The sequence below is a fragment of the Dipodomys merriami genome, unplaced genomic scaffold (genome assembly GCF_024711535.1).
Source record: "Dipodomys merriami isolate MVZ:Mamm:240054 unplaced genomic scaffold, mDipMer1.0.p SCAF_25, whole genome shotgun sequence".
In the NCBI taxonomy this organism is placed as follows: domain Eukaryota; kingdom Metazoa; phylum Chordata; class Mammalia; order Rodentia; family Heteromyidae; genus Dipodomys; species Dipodomys merriami.
The window spans coordinates 14,203,925-14,220,999 of NW_027203937.1; the positions used below are offsets into that span (position 1 = coordinate 14,203,925).

General features: G+C 39.1%; 1 protein-coding gene across 4 annotated transcripts in view; it reads left to right on the plus strand.

Annotated features, from left to right (window-relative positions):
- The window catches only part of Gdpd4 (glycerophosphodiester phosphodiesterase domain containing 4), a 119,142-nt gene that overhangs the window by 81,971 nt on the left and 20,096 nt on the right, over window positions 1-17,075 (plus strand). For 3 of the 4 annotated variants that reach the window (XM_070034945.1, XM_070034947.1, XM_070034946.1), the window contains 3 exons: window positions 6,105-6,326; window positions 8,377-8,531; window positions 13,016-13,163. In XM_070034945.1, the coding sequence (XP_069891046.1) occupies window positions 6,105-6,326; window positions 8,377-8,531; window positions 13,016-13,163 (525 nt within the window). The remainder of the gene's footprint in view (window positions 1-6,104; window positions 6,327-8,376; window positions 8,532-13,015; window positions 13,164-17,075) is intronic. The other variant, XM_070034948.1, reaches the window with a different exon arrangement.

Genomic DNA, 17,075 nt, shown 5'->3' on the forward strand with positions numbered 1-17,075 from the left:
ATTCTATTACATGGTAGGAAAGCTATGAAAGTATATAAAATATATAACTATATAAGTATATATAAGTACATACAAATATAAGTATAAAACGTGTAATTACATAAGTATATATAAATGTGAGTGTGTATATGCATGCACATATGTACGTCCATATGAAGAAAGAATAAAGAGAAAGAAGGAAGGGGTAGGGAATAGATTGGGAAAGTATCTGGAAAATGTGTTGAGGATAGATTACGGCATTGCTTAAAAAACAAGTTAGCAAGTTTGAATAATTCCAAAGTGGGTAAAAAGTTTGTTTGCCTTCTCAGGATAAATAAAACAACTTGCATTTCCCAACTTACAGCTTAGGAATCCATGAGAACTAGGTTTTCCCAATGATATAATCAATTGAGAAGTACATTTTGAAAATAATAGACAGCATGATGTTAATCTTGAGGGTTTTTGGATTATGTTTTGTGTAAAAATTGTGAGAAGTGAAGATGAACTTATCTTTAGAGACTTCATTTCAGATTCATTCTGTTAGTGTTACTAAAAGAAAACCTGAAAGCAGATTTATACTAACCGCCTCTGAATATTTGTCCTAATAGGAGTACATAGCCTAAAAATGCTGTGTGTGGAAACAATGAATGCGATTATTCTGATAATAGGTTCTATATATGTGTAGAGAATGTAACGTGTCTCATCATACATGAACACATAAAAGTATAAATACTCCAATAGCATGCCTATTTGGGTTTGGTCACCATAGTTATTGTTTTAGCAAATGTGTACTCTATATGAAAAGGCTGTTACATGTCCAGTATATAATAGGGTTTTTGCTCCTAACAGTCTTATTGGGATTTGTAAAAATTAAAGTTACTTCTATGGTTGAAGCAGTTTCATCAGATCCAAGATGCTTAATAAATGAGTAGCTGATAATTTTAATTAATGGATGATTTTTTTTTATTGGTGGCTCCTATTGTAACTCAGAGGTCCTTTTTGTTGAAAAGATAGCAATAATCATCTTTCATATCAGTGGTCATGGGATTAATGGCATTTACTACTTACTATTCTTATTAACTATTATCCTTAATTTGGTTTCTGAACCTTTTCTTCAGAACTGCTTCCTTAGATTGGGGATGTAGCTCAGTGGTAGAGCACTTGCCTGGCATATGTGAGCCTGGATTCAATCCCCAGCACTACAAAAAACAACAACAAAAATTCCTGTTGGGAGGAAACATTTGGAAACATTTGGAAACATTTTCTGTTTTGAATGTCTTTTTAAAGTCAATTTTATTTAAAAGTTCATATAAGTAGGTCAATTAGAATTTCAACCCTCTTTTTGGGGTGGGGGGTGGCGGGGATAAGCTGGTCCTGGGGCTTGAATACAAGGCCTGGGTACTGTCCCTGAGTTTAGTGCTCAAGGCTAGTCTTCTACCACTTGAGCCACAGCTCTACTTCCAACTTCTTTCTGGTTAGTTGAAGATAAGAGTCTCATGAACTTTCTTGCCCAGGCTGGCTTAGAACCCTGATTCTCAGATCTTAGCCTCACGAATAGCTAGGATTATAGGTGTGAGCCACTGGCACCAGAAACCTTTTTTTGTTTTGTTTTTAAATCACGAGAGACCAAAGTAACTAATACTTATTGCTGATTCTGTCTATGATATTGCCCCTTTCTAAAGCAGCAGTGCTGTCTCTAGAAAATGGAATTTCTTGGGGCTGGGAAGGTGACTCAGTGGTAGAGTGCTTGCCTCCCATGCATGAGGCCCTGGGTTTGATTCCTCAGCACCACATAAGCAGAAAAGAACTGGAAGTGGCACTGTGGCTCAAGTGGTAGAGCGCTAGCCTTGAGCTGAAGAGCTCAGGGACAGTGCCCAGGCCCAGAGTTCAGCCCCCATGACCAACCAAAAATAAATTGTGAGATTGAATGTTACTGTGAAAAATTTTGGTGGAATTTTTTTTTTTGGTTGGTTGTGGGTGCTGGCTTTGAACCATGATCCTCAGATCTCAGCCTCCTGCGTAGCTAGGATTACAGGCATGAGCCACTGACACCTGGCTTTTGGTGGATTTTTTTTAGGCTTAATAGTGGGACTTTCTTTGTTCACATGCTGTGTCATCAGAATAGGTTGAAATAATGTTAGAGGGTGACTTAAAAGATTTGAAAATCTGGATACCTTTCTTTCTTTTCTTTTTCTTTTCTTTTCTTTTTCTTTTCTTTTCTTTCTTTCTTTTCTTTTTTTTCTTTTTTTGCCAGTCCTGAGGCTTGAACTCAGTGCATAGGTACTATCCCTGAGCCTCTTTGTGCTCAAGGCTACCTTGCTACCACTTGAGCCACAGCTCTACTTCTGGCTTTTTCTGAGTAGTTTATTAGAGAAAAGAGTCTCATAGACTTTCCTGCCTGGACTGCTGTCTTCCAACTGTGATCCTCAGATCTCAGCCTCCTGAGTAGCTAGGCTTACAGGTGTGAGCCACCAGCATCTGGCTTCTGTATACTTTTTAGGCAGTAAAGAATTTGTGAAGATGATTCTGGTGATTCTTCAGTGTCTAGGTATGATTGTTTATTGACTAATTATGAATTGGTTATTATTTATTAATCCATTCATTGGTCTTGAGATTACTTAGGAAAACTGGGCTATGTACTAGTGGCTTCTGCCTGTAATCTTACTTACTTGGGAGGTGAGATTGGGTTGATCTAGGCATCTATGCAAGACCCCTTCTCAACCAATAGTGGGTGTAATGGCTGGCCTGTGTGTCATCTTAGCCACGTGGGAGGCTGAGATCAGGAGTAATGTGCTTCCAGGCCACCTCAGACAGGACAGTCTTAACTGAAGCAGCTGGATGTAGTGTGTGCTACAGTGGGAAGCAGAAATAGGATTGTAGTCCAGACAGGTACCCAAGCAGGAAGCAAAACCCTAGCTCAAAAATACTACTATTAGGGCTGGGAAGGTGGCTCAGTGGTAGAGCACTTGCCTTGCATGCTCGAGGCCCTGGGTTCAATTCCTCAGCACCACATAAGCAAAAAGAAAAAAGCCGGAAGTGGTGCTGTGGCTCAAGTGGTAGAGCGCTAGCCTTGAGCTGAAGAGCTGAGGGACAGCACCCAGGCCCAGAGTTCAGGCCCCACGACCGGACCCAAAAAAAAAAAAAAAAGAAAAAGAAAAAAAAAGAAAAAAAAACACTACTATTAAAGAAAAAGGGGGCTGGGAACGTGGCTTAGTGGCATGCATAAAAAGCCATGGGTTGGATTCCTCAGTATCACATAAACAGAAAAGGCCAGACGTGATGCTGTGGCTCAAGTGGTAGAGTGCTAGCCTTGAGCACAGAGAGGCTCAGGGACAGAGCCCAGGCCCTGAGTTCAAGCCCCAAGACCAGCAAATAAATAAATAAATACATGGAGGGTTGGGCACTAATGGCTCATACCTATAATCCTAGCTATTCAGAAGTCTGAGATTTGAGTCCAATTCTTGCTCCTCAATTAACCGAAGAAAGACAGAAGAAGAAGAATAGCTCAAGCAGTAGATTGCCAGCATTGAATGAGTTAATTATAGTTTGTTTCCCAATCCAGTTTTTCCTCAATGTTTTCTATTTCAGAGTCTTATTCTAGTGAGCTGTACCTTCCTCTCAAGTCCTCGGTCTTGTGGGCAGTGGTTTGCCCTGTAGCCTCGCCTTTTTACAGACCCAAGGGGAGTTGTTGATTTTTTTTAGTATGTTCATCAATTTACTTAGTGTTTAGGATGCAGTGGCGTCTTCCAAGCTCATTACATATGAAACATGAAAGCAGAAGTCAATTTGATTATGTTTTGAATCAATATACTAATGTCTATGGTTGCTGTAATTTAATAATGTGAAGTAGAATTTACTGAGGCTTCTTAACATGATTTGTCCATGATCCATTTCTTCCAGTGGTTTGTTTTTCAAAAATAGATTCCTAACATTTAAATTTGCAAGGAAAATGCCATAAAGAAGAAAATAAATGTTCTTCGGACAATGATTTCAAAGTAATGGTATTATGTTAAGACATGAAAAGGGATTTAGGGTTGCTTAACAATCTCTACTACCTACATGGCTTTGGTACTGTTAGTAATCAGATTGTTTTTATGGTAATGGGATTCATGGTAGATCCGTGGGACCCAAGTTAACAAGAAAACTTATTAATCTTTACTAGTTTTTCTTAAAATGTTTCCTTGATGTAATATCATTTGACACATCTGAACATTGTTCTATTTTGTACTATTATGATATATTGGCTCTTTTATTGTAGTCTTTATACTTGTAACAATTCATAGACATAAATAACAAGGCCTTTTAATATTATTTTTATTGAGGTACTGAGTATTTTTATCAGGAGAATCAGAAGTTTGTTTCCTTTTTATTTCCTAAGAGTTTTTGCAAATATCTGCCATGTGAAGGCAGATATCTCGTCTGGTTAAGTTCCTTATTTTGTACACAAAAAAAGAGGCTCAGACTCCTTCAACTATTAGATCTATACCATAATATCATTTATCTTTATTGTTTTTACTATTGTAAACATTTTTTACCTGTCTTGGTATTCTTTCCTGTCCTGTTTTTATTGTTTCTGTGGAGTTTTTTAGTAGTGATGTTTGTTTTTTGTTTTGTGCTGGTACTGGGGCTTGAACTCAAGGTGTGGGCATTGGCTCTTAGCTTTTTTGCTCAGGGCTGGCACTCTACTACTTAAGCTACAGCTCTATTTCCAGCTTTTTGCTGGTTAACTGAAGACAAAAGTCTCACATACTTTTCTGCCTGGACTGGCTTTAACCCATGATCCTCAGATCTCAGCCTCTTAAGTAGCTAGGATTTCAAGCCTAAGCCTATCCTATTGTTTTAACAGTTTTTCTTCACCATTAAATATAACAGTCTGGATCTGATTGTATTTAAAAAAATATTGAAATCTGAATCAAGTATCTGTACTCTTGTGAATTGAGAATAATATCTTAAACTATGCTCAACACAGAGGTCTACACCATGGTTTAAGTCAGCTTGTATGTTCTGCCTTCTGGTCTGGTGATTTGATAAGTATACGGTGCAATATGATGGCACAGGATTGTACACAATCGTACTGTGTGAGAAAGGGCAGCTTGGGTAGGAAGCTAAGGAATGCAAGAGGGATCTGAGAATGAAAATAAAGTTGAATCCAGAAATAAAAGGCTACTTGAGTCACAAGAAAATGTGAAGTACTGCTTCCTTTTCCTGAGAGGTCATGTTTAAATTACCGCCTTCAACCATACATTATCTGAAATTGGCAATTGAAAATGAGAATAGTTTGATGAATCTAATAGAGCAAACATATATATGGCCTGCTATGTATAAGGTAAACGGTCATGCATTGACAAGAATCTAGGACAGTGAAGGAATTAATATAAACTGTGTAATTTTCTGTGGATCATACATGCTACCAGACCCTATAAAGATATATCCCCATTTTGCAGTTTGGGCAGTAGGTAATTAAATGATTTTTACCAAAGATGCCCAGCAAGAAGCATATTGAGCCAGGATTTGAACTTTGGTCTATTTAAGACATGTGCATATAGCTATAGAATGAGATATACACTTATCAAAGCATAAAAATGGGCCATCTGGGCTTATGTCATCATGCTCTTTTTAGTTCAGGAATATTTTAGGAAAGCTTCATGAAGGGGATAGCATTTGAGCAGGTTGAGGGTAGGATTTCAGTAGGCAGTTATGGAAAGGAAGGAAAATGAGGGAGAGGAAGAGCTGGGAATGAATCCAATTTGGAAGCCAAAGTACTTGTTCTTTCTATTACATAAAACAGAATAAAGGAGCAGGAAGACAGTGCAACTGAAAAGGGATGTACTACTTAAAGGTTTAGAACACAAGACTGGGAAGGAAGGTTAAGATAAGAATGTGGAAAATCTCAGAGCAATGTTAGGAAATAGAATAAATCATTCCAAACATTATAATTACTAATGGAGAATATGTTTTATTTCTCTCCCAAGGAACTTATTTTAAAACTAATATTTCAGAGGGCCTAGTTGATGGAAAGTCTATATAGACAGAGAGAGAGCTGGATTTGGAACTAATACCCAACAGTGGAACTAGACACTACTTTTGATGAGAACCAATGTTTTCTTTGATGTGTTTATTTTTAGAATATGCCCTATTACAATATGAAACCTTTGTCTGAGGAAGACAAAAGGAGAGCAAGAAATGAGCCAATTCCAAGACTAGTTGATTTATTGCAACTTGCAAAGAAGGAAAGGAAGTTTTTGATATTTGATCTTTTTGGCCCTCCACCAACACATCCTCTCAGAATCGGATATATCCACCAAGTAGTAGATCTGATCCTCAAGTCTAAGATTGAGCAGCATCTGGTATGTCTACCTTTGTACTTATGGTAGATTGGGAGGTGGTTGCATGTCCCAGGACCATAATCATTGACTTTGTGTGTGCCAGTGTTGTACAGGAAAGAACTCAACTGGCAAGAAACACAGTAGCCACATTTTGAGAGGTTGAATTGGGAGTTTTTATTAGAAAGCCCGGGAATGCAGGTGGACTCCTTTCTCAAAGACCTGAAGCCAAGAACTGAGCTTGCACAAAGCTTTTAAAGACAAAAACCACATGTTTTGGGTGGAGACCCAAAACCCAGCAAAGGCAGACCATATAGGGTAATATTCAGGTACAAGCAAAACTTTCCATCTAGGGAAGTAGTTTGGGGCTAGCTAAACTTCCCATATAGGGAAACAGTTGAGCTGGTAATCAAAGACAATCATTATCTGTAGCTAAAGCTTTCCTAGGGCTAAACAGCATGACATCTGCATATTCTCTGAAGCAGAGCTCTTGTAGCTCTCCTGAGGCTAAACAGGCTATGAAGATAAGTCATGTTACTTAGACCCTGTCTCCTTATTTCACTAGTCCTGGGGCTTGAACTCAAGAGCTTGGGTTCTGTCCCTGAACACAAAAGCTCAATGCTAGGGCTCTGCCATTTGAGCCATAGCTCCACTCCCAGAGTTTTGGGATTTGTGTTGTGTTGTTGTTGTTGTTGTTGTTTTGGGGGGGGGGGGCGGTGAGGTGTTGGTGGTTAATTGGAGATAAGAATCTTACAGACTGGGCCTGGGAAGGTGGCTCAGTGGTAGAGCACTTGCCTTGCATGCATGAGGCCCTGGGTTCGATTCCTCAGCACCACATAAGCAGAAAAAAAAAAGCCGGAAGTGGCACTGTGGCTCAAGTGGTAGAGCTGCAGTCCTCAGATCTCAGCATTCTGAGTAGCTAGGATTATAGGCATGAGCCACTGGAACATGGCTTAGTAGCTGAAATTTTATCTACATTGCACATCTTCCCTGCAACCCTTAAGGAATATTGCTTCCTATGAAGCTGGAGATTATTGCATATATGGCTACATTTGGTAGCCATATTTCTCTCAGAGAAAAACATGGAGATGGGTTTTCTATTCCAAGCCAAGTAAAATATTAACACCTCAATAAAAAATGAATAAAATATCGATGTGACTCATACCATCATCCCCAGAGATCCTTTAGACTGAGTCTTTGTAATGCTAACTCTTTAAGGACTTTAGAAAATGATTTAGAAAAACAACTGATTGTTACTTGAATAGAGATTTGCTCATTATTATTTCTAGAGCATTATTATTTCTAGGCAGTCAGTTGTTTCCAAGCGCTTAAGTTCTCAGAATGTTATTGGAGTGCTGAGAGAAACAAACACATATCTTCTTGCAAATGGAACTATTTCCATAGAAGAATCCCATTGGCATTCCCATTGGAATTCCCATCTAAGATGATTTTTAGAACCATTAACCACAGAGGTAATTTCCTCACCTTTCATATGTGTCTACCAATTCCTTTTTCACTTATTTTTTTTTTTTTGGTCATTGTTAATGATTGAACCCAGAATCTTATGCACACTAGGCAAGTATTCTACCACTAGCTATCTCCCTAGCTCTCACATTTTCCTGAGCCACTTTCTGTACCCAGTGGGCCCAGAATGTTAATGTTAACTGAAGAATTGAGAAGGCTTAGAAAACTTAATCCCAGAGCACCCTTAATGAAGGTCCCCTTTTAAAAGTTTTTTAGACAGCCAAGCACCGGTGTCTCACGCCTGTAATCCTAGCTACTCAGGAGGCTGAGATCTGAGGATCACAGTTCAAAGGCAGCCCAAGTAGGAAAGTCCATGAGACTCTTATCTCCAATAAGAAATAGTACTGTGGCTCAAGTGGTAGAGTGCTAGCCTTGAGCTGAAGAGTTGAGGGACAGCGCCTAGGCCCAGAGTTCAAGCCCCACAACTGACAAAAAAAAAAAAGTTCACTAGACAATATTGGGTCCAGTGGCTTCCTATAATCTTCAATGGAGCTTCATCCATTCCTAGACAGATAATATTTCACTAAAAGCTTTTTCTTTCTCCTTATAGATACTTTGGCTGCCAACTAATGATAGAGAATATGTAAAACAGGTGGCTCCTGGTTTTCAGCTAGTGGGCCGTTTTCTGTCTGTTGAAACACTTGCAAAAGAAAATATCAAGATGATAAATGTTGACTACAAGAAGTTATTCTACAATGGGTTGAGGTAGGAGTTTGAGCAGGAGTTTGAACATGTATAACTTCACCTTTACAAAGGATACACTCCACCTAGGCCGCTTCACTTCTCCTCTGTTTAGGGTTTCATTGTGTTTTACCTTCTTTGAAACCTCTACTTTCTCCTCCCTGCCCCCTGACATGTGTTTCTACCCATAAACTTTTTATGAAGTATAGAATGCACCCCTGGGAGGCCCACTTTAACTCCTTTGTGTACCAATCACATTTTGTGTGTATGTGCATCTGTGCGTGCATGCATATGCACACACCAGAAACGGGGCTAGAACTCACAACCTGGATGCTTTTTCACTCAAGCCTGGTATTCTACCATTTAAGCCACAGCTCATCTTTCATGTTTTTGCTGGTTAAATTGAAATAAGAATCGCACAGACTTTATTGTCTAGAATATCTGATCTCAGCCTGCTGAGTAACTAGGAAAACAGGCATGAACCACCAACACCTGCAGGGCTTAACATACTTTTTCATATGCTTGGCATTTCTGTTTGTATATAAGATGGGCATGGAAGTAGCACTGTGGCTCAAAGGGATAAAGAGCTAGCCTTGAGAGAAAAAGTTAATGGATAGCACCCAGGCCCTGAGTTCAAGCCCCATGACGACAAAAAAAAAAAAAAAAAAAAAAGGACATTAAAAAAATCAAAATTTTTATGAAGGAAATTCTCTTAAAAAAGAAAATACTTTATTTCCTCTTGCCATTCCCACATGGATTGCAGTGTATCATAAATATTTTTGCTCCTGATATATTTCTTATAGAAAGAATTAAGACCATGTGTTAGGAAACTGAGTCATGAGTTTTAGGAAAGATCAAGCAGCTGAAAGGAGAGAAAGACCGCAGAGACCTCAGCAGACCAGAACAGGCTTTATAGTCATGGCTGCAGATGGGCTCCGTGTAATACCAAGCAGGGTCAGAGAGCAAAGAGCAGGAGTGTGGGGAGTTTTAGGTTTTGATACATCCTAAGGTGAGACACGTCTTTGGAATTTCTTTGTCCTGTCCTGTTGGAGATTTATTGTCCAACCTGTCCTGCTTGGAAAGTTTTATGGTAGGAGTATCCTTCTGATGACAGCAGTCCTGCACCTTCAGATAGGGTCAGGGGTAAAGTTTTCCTGAGAACCAGGAGGGGACCCCAGGGAAAAGTGGTCCATGGGCCATGGGAACAGCGTGGAGTTAGAAGAACAAAGCAGACTCCCATCACCATGAACAATTATTTTTTGAAACTTAATAGCCAAGCAATGAGAAGCAACTAAATTATTAACCTCTACATTTATAAATATAGAATTTGAGATAGATTTTCAGAATTAAAAGCACGTTCTCAGTCATAGGGCTCGAATTCTGGGCCTGGGTGCTGTTCCTCAGATCTTCAGCTCAAGGCTAGCGCTCTACCACTTGAGCCACAATACCACTATTCCAAAATAGATATTTTATCTATCTATTTCCCAATGAGAACACTTCAGTTCTTTTTTTTTTTAGCATGTTTCTATTTCCTTTTACTTAAAATTGAAACACCTCTTAAGATTATCTCTCTCTCTTAATGCTAACTTAGGTTGATCTAATAGGTAAGTTAAAAAAATAAGTATAATAAATGAGTTCCATTTATTAAATACTATGCTTGTTAGACTGCAAGTTGTGTTTTAAACCCTGGTTTATACTATGACTTTGGGCATATCTATTCTTGATTGTTGTTGTTGTTGTTTTGTTTTGTTTTGTATTTTGGACAGTCTCACTATAGTTTCACTGAGTCTGTATATATATAATTTATAATTCTCCTGCTTCAGTCTCTTGAATACTAGGATTACAGGCATATACCACCACACTTTGTTTTAACGTTAGTAAAAATTTTTTTTCTTTTTGCTTATGTGGTGCTGAGGAATCGAACCCAGGGCCTCAGGCATGCAAAGCAAGCGCTCCCAGCCCACATTAGTAAAATTTTTGATGGTCAGTTCCTCCTCTGTAAGTGGATATATCAATGGTACCCACTGGAATAATCAAAGAGTATCAGTCATCATGATGTAGACAGTAAAATGCTGGGCAAATATATATATGACAGAAAGTGTTAGCTGTCCCTTCCATCATCATCCTATGTTGTGGAGTGGATTTATTGCTTCTCTTTTCAGAGTGGAAGTCATTTACCAAAGTTAGTAACAACTGGTGAGTGGTGGACCTGGGATTTAAGTACAGGCCTAACTGGCTAAAGTCCAGATTTTTTCGCCACTAAACTTTTATTCCTTGGCCATTCACTTTCAACTGCCATAACATTTTCTGAGACTTGTTATAAAAGCAAGCATGTTGGTTTAGCTCAGCAAATATTTACCTAGTCAAAAGGTATACAGTGTTCCATGCTAGTTTCATGTGAAAGATCCACAGAAATAAGACACCCTTCTTCTCCCCAAGAAAGCTATTATTGTCCCTTTTTGTTGCTAAGTATATCATATCTATGATGTGGATATATACTAGTAGTTGTTTAATCATTCACCAACTTAAGGGAATCTAATTGTTTCCATCTATGAGATATAATAGATAAAGCCATTATGAGCATTTGTTTTAATGAGAAAATAAGGTTTTCTTCCTCTAGGATAAATGTCCAAGAGAACATTTGCTATAATACTTTCATTACATGTATTTAGTTTTATAAGAGGCTGACATGTTTTCAGAGAAGCTATAGCATTTTACATTTCTTCAGCAATATACAAGGATCCAGAGTTTCTTCATCTTTGCCAATATCTGAAAGGCATATAATGACATAATTATCAGTAGTTTTTTAAATTCTCTAATGGTTAATGATGTTAAACATCTTACGTACTGGTTTGCTCATGGTATATACCTTTCATTGAAATGTGTTGTTGAATTTTGTGAATTCTTTTTTCTTTTTCTTTTTTTTTTTTTTTTTGTCGGTTGTGGGGCTTGAACTCTGGGCTTGGGCGCTGTCCCTCAGCTCTTCAGCTCAAGGTGAGTGCTCTACCGTTTGAGCCACAGCGCCACTTCCAGTTTTCTAATGGTTTATTGGAGATAAGAGTCTCATGGAGTTTCCTGCCCAGGCTGGCTTTGAACTATGATCCTCAGATCTCAGCCTCCTGAGTAGCTAGGATTACAGGCGTGAGCCACCAGCACCCAGCAGTGAATTCTTTATATATTCTCTATACTAGTCAATTTCTCCTTGTCTGCGGCTTATCTATAGCATCTTCTTACTTAATAGTTTTCTCCTTGATCATGCTTTTAAAAAGTTTAAATCTAAAAATTTGTTTAGTCCTAGATCTCAATTTTTTTCTAAAATTTTTGTTTTTAAACTATGCATTCAAGTCTGTGATCAATTTTGAGTTCATTTTCATATATAGTGTGAGTTTAGGTTGAGATTTCGATCAAGATTCTTAATTTTGGGGGGAGATACTATGGCTCTCCAGTTTTCAGTACCATATACTGAAAAAAAGAACCTATTCTCTCATTAGATTCATTTTACACCTCTGTCAAGCATTACTTGGGCATATGTGTGTAGGGTATTTCTGGGGTCCTCTTCTGTTCCATTGGTTTATGTTTCTATCCCTTTGATGTTATACTGTCTTGATTTCCATATTTCTACAGTAAACTACAATATCAAGTAGAGTAAATGACTTCTTTTCACTTTATTCTTTGACAAGATTTAATTTTTCAGTGTCTGTACTTTCCATATATAGTTTATAGATTTTGCTGACCAAACTATATAGAAAACCTTGCTGGTGCTTTCATAGATCTTTCACTAAGCTCCCAGATCAAGTGGGGACAATTGGCAGCTTTGCTGCATTGAGTTTTCAATCTATGAACACATATTCTCCATTTATTTAAGTCTTCTTTGGTTACTTCTGTCAGTATTTTGTCATTTTAAGTTTATAATCCTATACTTGGCTTCCTGAAATTCCTATGAGCAACATCTTAGGGAGATTGCATTGTGATACTCCCACACACGTACTTTCTCCTCTCAATACCCTCCATTATTCTCATAAATTTATGCCTAAGCACTTAGTTTCTTTGAAGTAATTGTTAGCTGTATTGTTTTTTCATTTCCGTTTCTATATATTCCTTCTTAATATGTAGAAATATGGTTGGTTATTTGAGTTTTGGATTTAAAGTAGGTAGCCAATGTAGGCTTGCTCTTTCAGCAAGTTTCAGCTGTTCTGGCATCTGGTTGTGTCACTGTCCCCTTCACCTGCTGGTCTGTGCCAGGGTGAACAAATATCTTGGTCTCCCTGGGCCTTCAGGAAAAGAGGGGATGTTCTTTCCATCCCCTAGGGTTCCCAGGAAGAGAAGAGGATGTCACTCCCATTGGGTCACTTTTTCCCTGTCTGCCTAATCTTCACCCTTTGCTTCTCCCTTAAGATCTGCAGCCTCCAGTAATTGAGGCAAGCCTTTCATAGACATGGCTGCTCCCCTTGTAGATATTTAGAGTCATACTGGTTCTAAATGCTCTGTGGATTCTGTTTCTGTTCCAGAGAATATAAAGCAGCTAATATTAACATCAACTTATACATCATCAATGAGCCATGGCTTTTCTCACTGGCTTGGTGCTCCAAGATCAACTCAGTGACCACAGACAACATTCCACTCCTGAGTCAGATGAGTTACCCCTACTTCTTCATGGTAAGCTGCTTGTCTAGATCCTTCTTCCCCACCAAATACAATGATGGTCAGTGCCCTACACTGTTATATTTCCCTCTGTGCAGTCCCCTGGGGAGCTCCTTACAAGAAGGGTCACCTGCGAGTACTGGAGATGTGATATTTCTATGGTTTTATCCAGATCCTCTCATGGTTTTCATTTTTTGAGTTCTTACAATGTGCTTCACATACAGTAGTTATGTATGTGTGTAAGTATGAACTGGCCACAATTATTGCAATCCCCAGGAGGCAACCAAAGTTCAAAGATGGCCCTGGCAACCTGGTCTCATGCTGTGAGATTCAAAATGGAGTCTGATCCCAGAGTTTTGTTATTTCAGCCACAACTCCCTAGAGCTAATGGCGGCAGTAGACAGCGAGCATCATGGGCTCTGGGTAGAAGATCAGGCATATATGACTCTTTGGTAAAAACTATCTCCTGAACAAAATGCTCTTGGAGAGGTGAACAAGTGTCTGTCTGCCTAGCCTGGTTTCCTTTTCTAACCCTTCTGTTCTTCACTACCAAAGACCTGGAGGCCTGAACACCTAGCACCTGGCACCTGGCTTATAGTCCTACCCTAATTCTACCACCTACTGCCTGTGGAGAGAGTTTGGGCCACCCAGGTACTGCAACAAAGTCTGGGTTTATCTGGCTAGACAGCAGATTGACTGGGACAAACTTTCATATAACAGAAAGAGTTTTTTAAATTGGTTTTCAAGATAGAATCTCATCTGTGTTTCCCGAGTTGGCTGCAAATTCCTTGGCTCAAATGATCCTCCTACCTTAGCCTCCCAAGAAGCTATGACTAAAGGCATATGCTACTGCGGTCAGCTAAAAAACAGTTTAACTTTGTTCCTTTGAAAGCTTTAGGCAGAAAAGCCTTCTTGGGGCAGGGGTCTTACATGACCATTTCTATACCTCCACCTTCATTGATTTTTGTTTCTTTTCTTTCCTCCCTTTTTTTTTCTGTGCTGGTCTGGTGGGATTAAATTCAGAGCCCTACACCCTCCCTTAGCTTTTTTATTTTTATTTATTTATTTTTTTGCCGGTCATGGGGCCTGAACTCTGGGTCTGGGCGCTGTCCCTCAGCTCTTCAGCTCTTCAGCTCAAGGCTAGCGCTCTACCACTGGAGCCACAGCGCCACTTCCGGCTTTTTCTGTTTATGTGGTGCTGAGGAATCGAACCCAGGGCCTTATGCTTGCAAGACATGCACTCTATCTTCCCAGCCCTTCCCTTAGCTTTTTCACTCACCCCTCTACTTCCAGCATTTTGCTGGTTAATTGGAGACAAGAGTCTTAGAGATTTTCTGTGTGGGCTGGCTTTGAACCTGGATTCTTAGATCTCCGCCTCCTGAATAGCTAGAATTACAGGCATGAGCCACTAGTTCCCAGCTGGTCCTGTTTCTGACCTGTTCAGGGTCAGGGTCTAGACTAGGAGACAGGACAGCATCGAGGGCATGGTATCATAGCCCAGTACTGTATTAGGACTCTAATGAAGATGAGGACTTGCCGGCCATTCTTTCCCTGGTGACTTTCTAGAAGTACAATGAAGGGAATCTTGGGTGGCAGGTCCCTCAGCACAGCTGAACAGTGTTAGCCCCCCCCTTCATCTTCTCCCATTTCCCCCTCCCTGACACCCCAACCCCCAAATTGTAAAGATCATTTCCAACAATGTGTCTAGTGAGTATCACTGTTATAGTGGCTCACTGTCTGTCCCACCATTTCTATGGTTCCTCTTCCCTTCCCCAAATCAGATAAATGTGTATACAAGACAGAAATAAAAAAAAACAGTGACATCAGAGAATAAACCAACGGAACAAAAAATATAAAGAAATAACTAGTATATGTCTGAGACAAGCAGAAAAGGTCAGATAAGTTGATGTTAGGGGAAATGAACCCCAAGATAAGTATTTAAATGTTTTTTTCTTTCATGTGATTGTTTCTAACATATTTATAAGATGATTTCTTTGTTGTTTTGTATGTCCCTCCCCCACAGTATAACCCCGGCTCTCACTGTATTTGATGTTGCTATAATTTGTGGAGGGGAAGGGAAAAAACAAATCGTTTAAATAGGGATACAGGTGGACCCATTGCAAGTCGTTATGTTGAAAAACGAACTTTACAACTTTGGTGGTGGCGGGGAGGGGAAGGAGACGGGGGCGGGGGGGGGGGGGAGACACAAGGGGGGGAGGATGGGAAGGGGAAACAAAGGAGGAGGCAACAATGCTTGATAAGAAATGTACTCATTATCTTGCCCATGTAATCGTAACTCCTCTGTACAGTATTTTCACAAGAAAAATAAAAAAAAAAATTTAAAATTAAAAAAGAAGTAACTGCAAACAGTACACACAAAAGCAAACCAAAAAAATCCCTCGTTTCTATTTCTTGGAGATCATTTTGATAAGTATCTTTTTATGTAGTTTTATATATATATATATATATATATATATATATATATATATATAGCTATTGAGCTATTGTGAACTCCTGCTAAGAATATCCTAGACATATTCTAGTTATTATGAATGAGGGAAACAATGCATCCTGTTTCTTTGGGTCTGGCTTGCCTCACTTAATATAATTTTTTCCAAGTCTTTCCATTTCCTTACAAATGGGGCAATGCCATTCTTTCTGATGGAAGCATAGAATTCCATCAGGTATATATACCACATTGAAAATGTATAATTTAGAAAGCAGTACACCCTCTGAATTCCTATCTCCCTGAATTAGTAATGGCTCAAAGTTGTCCATTTGGGAAGTGTGTTTTTACTTAAATGATGCTGAAGCATTTTTCCCCTGAACTGATAATAAATTAATGTGACTCAAATCTCAAAAAAGTAGAAAAAAGGCTGGGAATATAGCTTAGTGGTAGAGTGATTGCCTACCATGCATGAAGCCCTGGGTTTGATTCCTCAGTATCACGTAAACAGAAAAAGACAGAAGTGGCACTGTGGCTCAAGTGGTAGAGCGCTAACCTTGAGCAAAAGAAGCTCAAGGACAGGACGTAGGCTCTGAATTCAAGCCCTAGAACTGGCATTAAAAAGAGAGAGAGAGAGAAAAGGTCTTTTTTCATCCTTTCTCCTCAAGCTTGTGTTTATCTCTTTCAGTGAGATGTTTCTTATAGCAAGAAATTTAAATAATAGGATCTTATTTTTCTGAAGTTGCCATTCTATGTCTTTTGACTGGAGAATTAATAAGCCTGTTTACCGTATTTCCTATTACTTTGTTGTTTTTTGTTATTCGCCTTTCCTCTTCTTGCTTTGCTAATCTACTCACGGTAAATGCATTATTTCCTTTATTTTTCCATTTTGGTTTTTCTTCCATGAAGATGCCCTTAAGTATCATCTACAGTACTAGTTTAGAAGTAGTGAGTCCCTTTAGCTTTGTTTATCCTGGAAGGTTTTATTTCTCCATTAGTTGTGGAGGATGGCTTCTCTGAGTACAGTATCCAAATTAGCAATTGTCTTCAGACTTGAATTATGTCTTTCCATACCCTCCTTGCATTTAAGTGTATCAATAAATTTGCTGTTATTCTAATGAGCTTACTATTTTAACTTGACTCCTCTCTTTTTAAATTCTGTATAGCATTTTTTTGGGGGGGGGAATCCAGTCATGGGGCCTGAACTCTGGGCCTGGGCGCTGTCCCTCAGCTCTTCAGCTAGCGCTCTACCACTTGAGTCACAGCGCCACTTCTGGATTTTTTTTTTCTGCTTATGTGGTGCTGAGGAATTGAACCCAGGGCCTCATGCATGCAAGGCAAGTGCTCTACCACTGAGGCACCTTCCCAGCCCCACCTATATAGTATTTTTATTATAATGTGTCTAGAGTTGTCTCTTCTCTGACTATGCCTATTTGGAGGTCTGTGTCTCCATCATACAGATTACTGTCTCTTTCTTAATG